Source organism: Nuphar pumila, chromosome 16 (assembly GCF_984573655.1).
Source record: "Nuphar pumila chromosome 16, dmNupPumi1.hap1.1, whole genome shotgun sequence".
Classification (NCBI taxonomy): Eukaryota; Viridiplantae; Streptophyta; class Magnoliopsida; order Nymphaeales; family Nymphaeaceae; genus Nuphar; species Nuphar pumila.
Genome location: NC_143264.1, coordinates 73,818,381 through 73,831,117, shown reverse-complemented (window position 1 = coordinate 73,831,117; position 12,737 = coordinate 73,818,381). Strand labels below are relative to the sequence as shown.

Here is a 12,737-nt window from a genome sequence, read left to right as displayed (position 1 = left end):
ACTCAGCATCCGCCTTTTGATCCTGCAGCATGGGTGACTGCAACTGGTGAACCCAAAAATGGTCGTGTGTTCGGGTTTGGGAGTAACATGAACACTACATCAGTCGTTGCCTCCTGCAGCCACGACTCTCAGAGTTCTCCCACCAACATCAACTCCCAACGTCCGATTGACCATGTTATGTCTTGGGATGGTGTATGTCAGCGTCTTGAGGACGAAATACAATACTTTTTAAATGAAGCCATTCCCAACAGTCCGCAATGAGTTGTGCAACTTTTTTTAGGAGAGGAAAACTTCGTCTGCATTCAACATGAGCTTCGGTGCCCGTCAGGTATAAAGATTCATGTCATTTGTTTCATGTCGTTAGAATGATTGAATACATACATGCATGATTGCCTCACTATAAAAATTTTTGACACCTTATAACACATATATGCATGATTGATTCACTATACAATTTTTATGACACCCTTATAACACATATACGCATGATTGAATCACTATAAAAGTTTTTTTATAACCTTATAACACATATATACATGATTTAATCACTATAACAGTTTTTTGACAACCTTAGAACACATACAAGCATGCTTTTATCACTATGACAACCTTAGAACGCATATGAGCCTGATATTAGCATATATGAAAGTTTTTTAATGCCTTATAACACATATATGCATGATTGAATCACTATAAATTTTTTTGACTGCCTTAGAACATGATACGCACGATTGAATCACATATAAAGTTTTTTGACTACCTTAGAACACATATGAGCATTATTGAATCACTATAACATTTTTTAACTGCCTTAGAATATGATACGCATGATTGAATCACATATAAAGTTTTTTGACTGCCTTAGAACACATATGAGCATGATTGAATCACTATGGAAGTTTTTTGACTGCCTTATAACACATATGAGCATGATATTAGCATATATGAAAGTTTTTTTACTGCCTTATAACACATATATGCATGATTGAATCAATATGAAAGTTGTTTGGCAACCTTAGAACACATATATGCATGATTGAATCACTATGAAAGTTTTTTGACAACCTTAGAACACATATATGCATGATTAAATCACTATAAAAGTTTTTTGACAACCTTAGAACATATACAAGCATACTTTCATCGCTATGAAATTGTTTTACTGCCTTAGAACACACATATGCATGATTGAATTACTATAAAATTTTTCTTAGAACACATTTATCCATGATTGAATCAATATGAAAGTTTTTTGACTGCTTTAGAACACATATGAGCATGATTGAATCACTATGAAAGTTTTTTGACAACATTAGAACACATATAAGCATGATTTAATCACTATGGAAGTTTTTTGACTGTCTTGTAATACATATATGCATGATTGTGATACATAACATATTTGTTTAACAACCTTATAAACCATATATGCATGCGTGAATCACTGTGACATTCTTTAACAACCTTAGAACACATATCTGCATGATTGAATCACTATAAATTTTTTTCCATTCTTAGAATACATATTTGAATTCTGTTAATGTCCTTCAGTTTATTGCTATTCTATGTGTCATTCAGCCATTTACTTTGTTGCATTAGATTAGGTGCATTGCATATAATTTATTTTATTATATTTTATTTATAAATATTAACATTTTTGTTCTCTTGTAGGATGCTGGAGATGATCAGTGTAGAGGAGCTAATGGATGCATGGATGGAGGGGCAGATCGAGAAAATGAAGAGGATGATGCCCAAAATCTTGGTGAGGATTAGATTCATTTGTTTAATTTGTTTGATGTACTTGTAACTAATTATAACTTGGCAATGACTGTATTTGGTTGTTAAAGTTTGCTTAACTTAGAACTTGTGTTAAATTTGTTCCACCTGTATATGTATTTTTTATGTGTACTTTGTTTTTTATAAGCAAGTTATATGAATTGTATAACGAGAAATTTTTCTCGAGTTTCATAATATTTCAAAAAAAAATTAATTTTTTTAAAATTAACGATGGATAATATCCATTGCTACTCCGTCGCCAATTTAAATCAGTCAATGGTTTGCGATGAAATTTAAGCCGTCGTTAATGTCCGTCACCAAATTGGTGACAGACATTAGCGACGGATATCGTTAAATAGTAGCGACAGATTAAATTCCGTCGCATAACCAAATCAGACTCTATTTAACGACGAACATGATCTATCGCTAATTCGTCGCTACTTAGCGATGGATTGGTGACAGATAAATTCTGCCGCAATTTAGTGACTAGGGTTATGCGACAGACGTTATCCGTCGCTAATCCATCACAAAATCCATCGTTAATGTCTTTAGCGACGGATAACATCCGTTGCTAATACGCATTTTTCTTGTAACCCGTGACAACATAGACACCTTACCATTTGATCATTTTTTTTCCTTTTTAAAGCAGTAGCTGGACACACGGGATAAGGTTAAGAAATGTTTCTGAACCAAGTTAAGCACCTATCCAAGCTCGGATAGAGGAAATTGATAAAAGACAATCACTAGGTCCCAGTGAGTCAGTGACATGTTTATGAGTTTTAACTAGGGGTGTCAATGGGTCGGTTTTGACCCAGATCCAACCTGTACCAAACCCTATAGGGTTAGGGTTTGGTGATAAAGAAAGATGTCAGATTAGAATCTGGGGTTGGGCCTAAAGGGTTCCATTTGTATAAGGAGCTGGGTATGGTTTGTGAAATTTCATACGACTCGGGCTGACCCAAGTTTCAGTTAAGACCCATGATTTTTCAATTTTATAAAAGATATAAAATGTTATTTTACAGGGTATGGACCAAGTCTGGTTCATATAATTCTTATAGGGTCCAAGTATGGTTTTCCATATGGCAGACCCGGTACCTGCATCTTTAATTGGATCTGGGTTTGAATCTACCTGGGTCCAAACCAGATCCAACCCGTTGACACCCCTAGTTTTAACACCGTTTAGCACTGTTTCCCATGAGTAAGGTTTATTTAGTAAAACTATTACTGATGGGCCCACTAGGGCTCCGGTTATCTGGTAGGGCCGACTCATGAAAGCCACCGAGTTCAAGGGGCACCATGAGTTTAAAACCCACCGATTCACGTCCCTTACTCAAAGGTTGGTGCATACCGATACAATATACTATTTTTTAATAAATATAAAAAATGCTTAAAATTATTTTTTAATATTATTGTAATGGCTTTAACATGTGTCACGATTGACATGTAATATTTTTTAATTAATTTTTGACCAATTTAGAATGATTCACTTTAGAATCGGTACCGGCCGATTCACCTGAATAGTTGGCCAAACGATACAGGTCCGATTCCTATATTGACAACATTAACTTCTAATGACATGCATAAAAGGTTTAATCAAGATTGCCAATTGATGTATGAAACCTTGAGGGTTGAAACTTGATTAATTTTGAACTAGTTCTTGCTCTGATTAGCTATGATTTTGTTTAGGGAAAGTGAAGAGAAAAGCTTGCATAATTTGTTATTGATGTGTTGGTATTTATGTGAACCTAACAGCTTCATCACAGCCTAAGCATCTTATGTTCGACTTGGCTTAAGGGGTTTGGGTTTGAGAAGGCAGGTCTGACACTCTGACAAGAGCTATAAAACCTATGTTAGAAGGATACACGGACACGAGGACACGGGATATGGGTTCAATTCACAAGTTCGAAAACTTTTTCAAAAATGGGACGAGAGAGGACACATGAAATTTTAACTTTAATCAATAAAAAACTATTTTTGATATTTTAATATTTAAAATACTTTTTATTGAAATATCCATTAAAAATATAAACTTTATTAAAAATATTAAAATAATGGCCATGCAAATCCTTGTTCGCACAATGTCAGGGGTGTCCCTGTGACATAGTATAGAATCAATAAACAGAGTGCCACCATGACTGGCCATTGGTTTCTAAAAAAATCCATGGTGTTAAAGTCTTTAGATACTGGTTCTGAGACTAAATCATCCTGTGTTTAATGGATCTGACCTTAATCAACTCTTCTTCTAAAACAAGTTCCTTTGTTTGGATTAATCAATATTGGAGTGCCTGTGTGTGAACATTAACAAGTTCATAAAAAATCTATACCCCTAACAAATTAAAGAAAACACAAAGACTAATAAATGTGTAAAATCTTTATAAAATTATTAAAATGTTAATGGTTGTGACAATTAATGCATGAAATCCACTGGAACATTTTGAAATCTGTTAAAGATGTAAATTTGTAGTCAACTTATTGGCCTTCACAAAATGTTAAAAAAATAAATGTCATTTATCGGCTGCACACAACAAATATACAGTGCCCTTTGATGTGTGTTTTTATAAAGTTATTAAAGCATCTCATGGTGTGCCTCACAATCCAACTCATTTTGTCCCTGACAATAAAGTGAACAGAAGTAATGGATGAAAAACTGAACACAAATAAAATTGAAAGGTTGACTATAAAGGGCTAGACAGATAACAATGACTGCAGAAAAACAGGTCTTTTCCTAAATATGAAGCCTCCTACACAAGCAGGAGAAAATATTCTCTGCCAATTGAGGCTAAACATGGATACATTGTACGGTTATATGAAATGTTTAAGATGTCTTTTTGTCTGCTAAAAGCTGAAATTAGGCACTTTTCTTTTGGTGAGGGTCATTTTCTAGGTGAACACCATTTTGGACAAGCTCAAATCATTTTCCTTCAAAAACCCACAACAGTGCTGGACCATACAGGTGCACTATTACACCTTTCTAGGGTGTAGCACTATGCCAATGAAGCGAACGACCTATACTCTAAATGATGCATGTTTTATCAATTCATAACAAATTGGGACAGTCCAAAAACGCAAGGTTTGTAGATTTATCTCAGTTGTATATATGAGATCAAATTAAACCTATTTCAGTACTAGAGAGCCATGCCCCCCCCCCCCCCCACACACACACACACACCCTCTCTCTCTCTAGCACACGTCCATGCACACACACACACACCACATGAAAACATGCACACACGTGCACACACACATTTAATATTGCATATTACTTAATGCAGAAAAAGTTAAATAAGTAAACCTTTTGGGGAGTTTAAAATTTTAGCAGCAGCTCTTAATCATATGGGGACTCTCAATGGCACAAACATACGAAATAATATTAACACCACGCAGTGCATTTCTCTAATTACAACACTTTATCCAACAAAAACAGAATTGGCTTACAATCTTAGAACATGCAACTTCACTTTTTCTAGACCAAGTGTTCTTCATCTGCAGACTGTTATCCGAAGCTCCAAACCAGTAACAAGCTATTGCAACATTAAGAATGACACTCCATGATTGAGAAGGTTTCTTTATCAAAGGATTTCAAAGGGAAGTTGTGAACTGGAATCCCTTGCTGCTAGCTCTGATGCAGTAGCAAGACCCTGTAACATTCTGACAATCTCTGAAGTGTCATCCAGGTAATACTTGGCTTTGCTTGGCTTTTGGCCAACTGTGCAAGCAAAGACCTCTGCTATGGGTGATAAAGAAGGACCAGCCATGGCACTTGTGATCACCTCAAACATATCCTCATCAGATCTATCATCACCAATGCAGAGAACAAAATCCGCCAACATGCCTTTCTGCTTCATTAACATAAGTAAGCGCTCTGCAACTAAACCTTTAGTGACACCCTGCATAGCAGAATGAGCATGAATAGAAAAACAGAGTCAGACAACCATGTTGGTTCACCATATTAGTTTTCTAAAATAGAGCTGAAGGCAGAACTACCTGTGGCTTAACTTCTACAATATGCTGACCACTCTTCACGGACACGGGTTCATTGGCAAGAACACTCTCAAGATGATCAAGAAGTTCCTTGGCCTGGCAGGCTCCAAAATCTGGGTCAGCATATTGATAATGCCAGACAAGTGCACTTTCTTTGGTCTCAATGGAGGAACCATCAGTTGTTTCAGTGTACAACTTCATCACAGGTTCTGCAACCTGCTTCCAATCAAAGTCGGCAACAGGGACACAAGTTTCCCATTCTTCGTCACGCTTTAACCTGAAATGGATGTTCAGCTTAAATCAAACTATATTGCATTATGCACAACAAAGCATATGACAAATCAAAAAACCAGATTGAGATTTGAGAGGCATGCACGGGTATGAAAGTTACAGATTGATCGAATTATCAAAACAACAACAACAACAACAACTACGCCTTCATCCCAAAACAATTGGGGTCAGCGATATGAACCAAAAAAGAAATTCATTTTGGGTCTTCCACATGAATCCTTTTCCTCCAATCATTTCTATCCAACGCCATGTCCTCGGTGAGGTTCAAAGCATTCATATCCTTTCCTATCATCTCCATCCAAGTCTTCCTAGGCCTACCCCGACCTCTTTTAACTAATATATTTTTCCATTTCTCCAACCTTCTAACTGGAGCATCATTAGGCCTTCGCCGAATATGTCCAAACCACCGTAAACGATTCTCTCGCATCTTATTTTCAATGGGTGCAACACCTACCTTCTTACGTATCTCTTCGTTCCGAATCTTATCTTTTATTGTATTTCCACACATCCATCTAAGCATCCGCATCTCAGCTACACTCATTTTTTGAATATGATGTCTCTTGGCAGCCCAACATTCCGTACCATATAGTAAAGCGGGTCTAATAGTCGTCCTATAAAACTTTCCCTTCAACCGCAATGGCATTCTACGATCGCACAACACTCCAGTAGCACTTTTCCATTTCATCCACCCAACCTTTATCCTATGATTTACATCTCCATCAATTTCTCCATACTTTTGAATGATGGATCCCAAATATTTGAAATAATCATTCACCGGTATATCTTGCTCACTAAGCTTCACTACACTCCCATCACTACTCCGTTGCTTACTAAACCGACATTCCATATATTCAGTCTTACTCTTACTCAACTTAAAACCTCTAGCTTCCAATGTCTGTCTCCATAATTCTAACTTAGCATTAACCCCAGCTCTAGACTCATCAATCAAAACAATATCATCAGCAAACAACATACACCACGGTACATTTTCTTGAATTGATCTCGTAAGCTCATCCATCACTATCGCAAATAGGAAAGGGCTTAAAGCAGATCCTTGATGTAACCCAACCGTTATCGGAAAATTGGTTGTCACCCCTCCACAAGTGCGGACATTGGTTACTACTCCTTCATACATATCTTTAATTATACTAATGTACTTGAGAGATACACCTTTCTTCATCATTGTCCACCAGAGAACGTCCCTAGGTACTCTATCGTATGCCTTCTCTAAATCAATAAAAACCATATGCAAATCTTTGTTCCTCTCTCTATATCTTTCAATAAGTTGTCTAAGAAGATGTATAGCTTCCATAGTTGATCTTCCAGGCATAAAACCAAATTGATTCTCCGATATCATGACAACCTTCCTCAACCTAGACTCAATCACCCTCTCCCGAAGTTTCATAGTATGACTCATGAGTTTTATACCACGATAGTTTGTGCAATCTTGTATATCACCCTTATTCTTATATAAAGGCACCAAAGTACTCTTCCTCCACTCATTAGGCATCTTATTTGTTCGCCAAATCAAGTTAAAAAGATTTGTCAACCATTCTAAACCTTTCTCTCCCAAGCATTTCCAAGCCTCGATAGGTATACCATCTGGGCCAACCGCCCTTCTTGATTTCATTTTCTTCAAAGCCTCTGCAATTTCTTTCTTTTGAATCTTGCGCATGAAGTCACGATTTATCTCATGAAAAGGAATGGAGAAGTCTCCAAGATCTTGAGCATGACTATCATTAAATAGCTTATCAAAATAATCTTTCCATCTCTCCTTAATCTCCTCATCTTTGACTAAAACCCTTTGCGTTTCATCTTTGATACATCTAACCATACCCAAATCCTTCGATTTCCTATCTCTCATCTTTGCAAGCCTATAAATATCCTTCTCGCCTTCTTTGATATCCAACTTATCATAAACCTCCTTATATACCTTAGCCCTCGCGTTTCGAACAACTTTTTTAGCTTCCTTCTTTGCTATCATATACTTCTCCAAATTCTCATTATCACGACTCTTACTTAGATTTCTATAACACTCTCTTTTAACCTTAATAGCTAATTTGACATCCTCGTTCCACCATGATGTATCCTTACCTAGTGGTGCACCGCCTTTAGACTCACCCAATACCTCCTTAGCTACTTTTCTCATACCACCCGCTATCTTATTCCACATTGATTCTGAATCCTCCTCGAGACACCAATCAACTTCCTTAACTACCTGCTCTACAAACATTCCTTGTTTATCAAAAATACAAATTAAATACAAATTAAATGCCCGTTTTGGAACATGGGTCTCTCAAAATGGATCAGTTACCACACAAGCTGAAGTAGGTCTAAGCACCACTAAGCTGGGTGACTCGAGTGCCAGGTGAATTAAACTAGTCAAGTACAATGATCTAGTTTCCCAGTCAGGTTATCATCAAATCTTAGCCTTTGATTTGTCTCAAACAAATGCCAAATAAGAATTGGGTGACTGAGGTGAGGTATCAAGATGGAACAGACCTTTACTCCTGTCCTATTTGATGTTTCAGCACTTCATAGCATGATAAACAGGTCACATTATTCATGAACATGACTGTGAACATTTTGGAACTCAAACATCGATTCATGAATCCTAAAAAACTTAACAAGCCATATGCATGGAGGTTATGGATATGACATGTGCCAAGTCCCCATTTAAAAACCTAGATATGTATAACGGTCTCAGTGGCATCTTAGCAAGGCAAAATATCCGGATATTATAGGTTAGTCGATAAATCACAGGAAGATCTTGGCATTCAGAAAAATTGAAAAAATGGAAAATAACAAAAAAAAGGAAAGGGCAGGTTTTAGTAATATTCTTTTTGCTAAACATGAAGAAAAGATGTAAAAGTTTTTGAAATATAAAAAAATTAAATGAAGAAGAAAAAACATGTTTAAGTTAAAGTTATAGAAAGTAAATAAAAGTAAAAAAACTCTAAATATCATAATAATATCACAATATTACCTCGATAATATCATGATTTTTTTTTCAAATTTCTGATGTTATAAACTATCATGACAATTTACCTATTTAATCTTTTTTATCATATCGTGATAATATCAAGATATTATCAAAGTATTGGTGATATATGGGGACAATGTTTTAAAATTGAGACCAAAACCATGATCCATTTAAAAGGCCTTTTTTCTTGAGAAAACTCTCATAACCTACTTATATTCATATAAGTGGTGGCCATTCATTGCAGGCTTCATTCTGCAACTGGAACCAATAATTACTTTAAACCTGCTCATTAACCCAAGTCTTATTTTTCATTATTTTCTGTAAAAGAGCTGCCATAGTTGTGCACACTAAGAGTATGTTCTATGCAATTTCTTTTTAGTAGAGCAGGAACCTATGGCCTATTATTAGCAAAATAAATTGAGCGAGTTCAGTTTTTGTGGTGAAAAAGAAACAACATAATTACTATAAACTGCAGTGGAACATAAGCAAAAGGTTTCTGATAAATCTACCTTAGAAAATAGCCATGCTCTGCGGCGATCCCCAAATTCTCGCAGGGAGAAAACCATTCACTAAGAATCTTCTTTCCACTTCCACTGACAAGAAAGACAACATTTTTTGGATCTCTACACAAACTGTTCAACAGACCAATAGCCTCAGAATTTGGTGTTTTGTTAATGGATGTCCTTGGCATCATGGCACCATCATAATCCAAGAGGATAGCCCTGTTCTTGGTTCTCTTGTAGGCTGAGACTATGTGCTCAACTGAGAGCTTCCTGAAATTGGGATCAAGTGCAATGACCCTGAATCCTAAACCAAAACCAATACCCCAGCACCTCCTCCTTATGTGATCCCTGCATGTTCTTTCCAGGTCTTGCAGGAAGCTATGTGCCCAGTATCCCACATCATGGGTGCTCACATACCTATAATGCTTCTCGTGTCGGAATTGCTTTTCCGACTCCGCCATCATAATTGCAGAATTCATGGCTTCAGCCACAGCATCGATGTTCCAAGGATTTACCCGAATCGCTCCACTAAGAGATGGCGAACAGCCGATGAATTCTGAAACAACCAGCATGCTCTTTTTCGGCCCTGCTGGGTTTATTTCCAGTTTCCTGTCCAATCTATCATTCCCTTGCCTGCACACAATGTACTCATATGGGATAAGATTCATTCCATCCCTAACTGCAGTAACAAGACAGCACTCAGAAATCACATAATATGCAATCCTCTCATAGAACTGAAGTGGGGTGTCTATTAACACCACTGGCTTATAGCCAGGCCTTCCAAATTTTTCATTGATCCGTCTCATCGTGGAATACGTCTCGGCCTGCACTTCCTGCACATCCTTCCCTCGCCCTCTTGCCGGGTTGGCGATTTGCACTAGGACCACCTTCATACTCCACTCTGGATGCTGAAACAGCAGCTGCTCCATAGCCAGCAGTTTCAAGCTGATCCCCTTGAATATGTCCATATCATCTACTCCAAGCAACACGATCTGGTCTTTGAATTGCTCCCTGAGCTCACCAACTCTAGTGTCAGTCTCCGGAAGATCTAGAACAGACTGAAGCTGGCCCATATGAATTCCAACTGGGAGAATCTTAATGCTAACAGTGCGTCCATAATACTCAAGCCCAATATAACCCCTCTTTGATCGATAGCTCAGACCAAGCATCCGGCTGCAACAAGAAAGGAAGTGTCTGGCATAATCAAAGGTGTGAAATCCGATCACATCTGAGTTCAGGAGAGCGCGGAGGAGTTCGTCTCGGACAGGAAGAGTCCTATAGATCTCTGAAGATGGAAATGGGCTGTGAAGGAAAAATCCAAGCTTCACTCTGTTGAACCTCTTCCTGAGGAAAGTTGGCAATATCATCAAATGGTAATCATGTACCCACACAAAATCATCATCAGGATTGATCACCTCCATTACTTTATCAGCAAATATCTTGTTCACAGAAACATAAGCCTGCCAAAGTGATCGATCGAACCGGCCGCCTAAATCCTGGGACAGGGGCAACATGTAATGAAACAGAGGCCAGAGCTGCTGCTTGCAGAAACCATGGTAGAACCTACTGAACAAATCACGCGGGAGGAATGCAGGAACACATCTGAAAACCTCAAGCAGAGTCTGAGCCACATCTTCCTGCTCACAGGGATCGATCTCCTCCCTCAAACATCCTACGTAGATCACTTCAACATCCTCACCTAGCCCATCCTTTAGCTGCAGAAGCAGTGAATCCTCATCCCAACTGAAGTCCCACCCGCCGCCTTCGCTCTGCCTATGAGCTCGAAGGGGAAGCTGATTGCCCACAATGATCACCCGTTCCTGCGAATCAGAGGAGGGGCCATCCGAATTCACACTGCTGGTATTCTCATCGTCTAAGTCTGATATAATACCAGCAAACGTCATCACTCTGGGAAGCCTCTTTCCGACCCGACCGAACATGGAAGAATCCCCGGAAGTGAGGTCAAGGAGATTTGAGTACGACCTTGAGGCCATTCTGCTAAATCTGAACTACCAAATACACAAAGATCACTAGAATTCACTCTAGCACATCTATAAGCATAAGTTCAGCAATCTCCAATATGAATGCTTCAAACGAAACTGGGTATCTTCCCACCAGATACAAATTCTCAAGTGATAAACCACACACTCAAATATCCAAGTTTGAGGGGAAAATGCATTAGAATCTGATGAATTCCAAACACATAAATCACAAGATGCTACAGTGGGCAAAATCTGTAGGACTCCAAAGAGTACTCAGACAGCACCAATCTTTCACATCCAACCATCAGCTTCTCTGCTAAAAACAAATCCCTGTGACAAAAAGCACATAACCAAGCAGAAACATAAGAGAAAAAATCGAACTGAAAGAACTCACTCATCATCAATGTCAACCCATAATCCATTACAATCAAGCCCACACATGAATTCTTCAACTAAACTACAACCACCCAATTACTGAAGAGAGTGGAAAAAAGAAAATGCTAAACAAACTTCGGGTATATTGCTTGAGAATGAAGAGAACTAGTTTGCCAATAAAATTTTAGCCTATGGAGGCAGACAAAAATCTGTAGCAAGAAAAAGTAGACAGAGAAGAACCCACCGGAATAACATGAAAGAAAGCAAAAGATGGAGAAAATGCAATTTTTATATCAAAGCATAGCTCAAAAAGAGAGAGAGAGACTTGGAAAGAAAGCAAAAGATGGAGAAAATGCAATTTTTATATGCAATTTTTATATCAAAGCATACCTCAAAATGAAACCTTTTCCCTGCCACAGCGTATGATTCTCTTCCTTGGTTCTCTCTCTCCTTTTGTGGCTGGTAATGACTTGGAGGGTTTAGATGGAATTTCACTGCAGATTCTAATAATAGTGAAGGAATCTGGTGCGTGTGTCTTGTCATGGTTAGGAGGCGAAGGTCCACTGAAGTGAAGTCTAGAACGCAGATCAGGTAAAAGGCAGCACTGACAGATACCGTTCATATATATATATATATAAGATGAACGGCTTCCCAAGCGCATGGTTTTGAAATCAGTTTCAGCCGTGCATCTTGTATGCTCTAGATGCTATGGCTCTGGAAAAAACTTATGGGACCCATGTAAAATAAAAAGAACACATCTGTAGTGCTTGGAAGACCGTTCATCCTATGAATGAAAGGCATCAGATGCAGCTCTGACAGACACCGACGTGATAAGCACTCGTCCAT

At 38.0% G+C, this 12,737-nt stretch overlaps 1 protein-coding gene across 2 annotated transcripts; it reads right to left on the bottom strand.

Annotated features, from left to right (window-relative positions):
• Positions 1–5,123: 5,123 nt before the first annotated feature.
• LOC149813583 (alpha,alpha-trehalose-phosphate synthase [UDP-forming] 5-like) lies at positions 5,124–12,329 on the bottom strand. 2 transcript variants are annotated; one of them, XM_089992165.1, is made up of 4 exons: positions 12,282–12,329; positions 9,541–11,846; positions 5,761–6,034; positions 5,124–5,663 (listed from the first exon to the last, which is right to left on the bottom strand). In XM_089992165.1, the coding sequence occupies exons 2-4, from the start codon at positions 11,526–11,528 to the stop codon at positions 5,346–5,348; spliced, it is 2,580 nt and encodes an 859-aa protein (XP_089848291.1). In that variant the 5' UTR covers positions 11,529–11,846; positions 12,282–12,329; the 3' UTR covers positions 5,124–5,345. The 2 variants fall into 2 exon arrangements, with proteins under 2 accessions (XP_089848291.1, XP_089848290.1); XM_089992164.1 differs by lacking the exon at positions 12,282–12,329 and adding an exon at positions 12,136–12,270.
• Between the last annotated feature and the right edge of the window lie 408 nt (positions 12,330–12,737).

Excerpts from the sequence above, each read along its gene's own strand:
- LOC149813583 (XM_089992165.1), bottom strand. The coding sequence starts at position 11,528 with ATGGCCTCAAGGTCGTACTCAAATCTCCTTGACCTCACTTCCGGGGAT. Across the intron at positions 6,035-9,540 it reads GAGCATGGCTATTTTCTAAG|GTTAAAGCGTGACGAAGAAT; the intron begins GTAGATTTATCA and ends CATCCATTTCAG. Across the intron at positions 5,664-5,760 it reads TTGTAGAAGTTAAGCCACAG|GGTGTCACTAAAGGTTTAGT; the intron begins GTAGTTCTGCCT and ends TCTGCTATGCAG.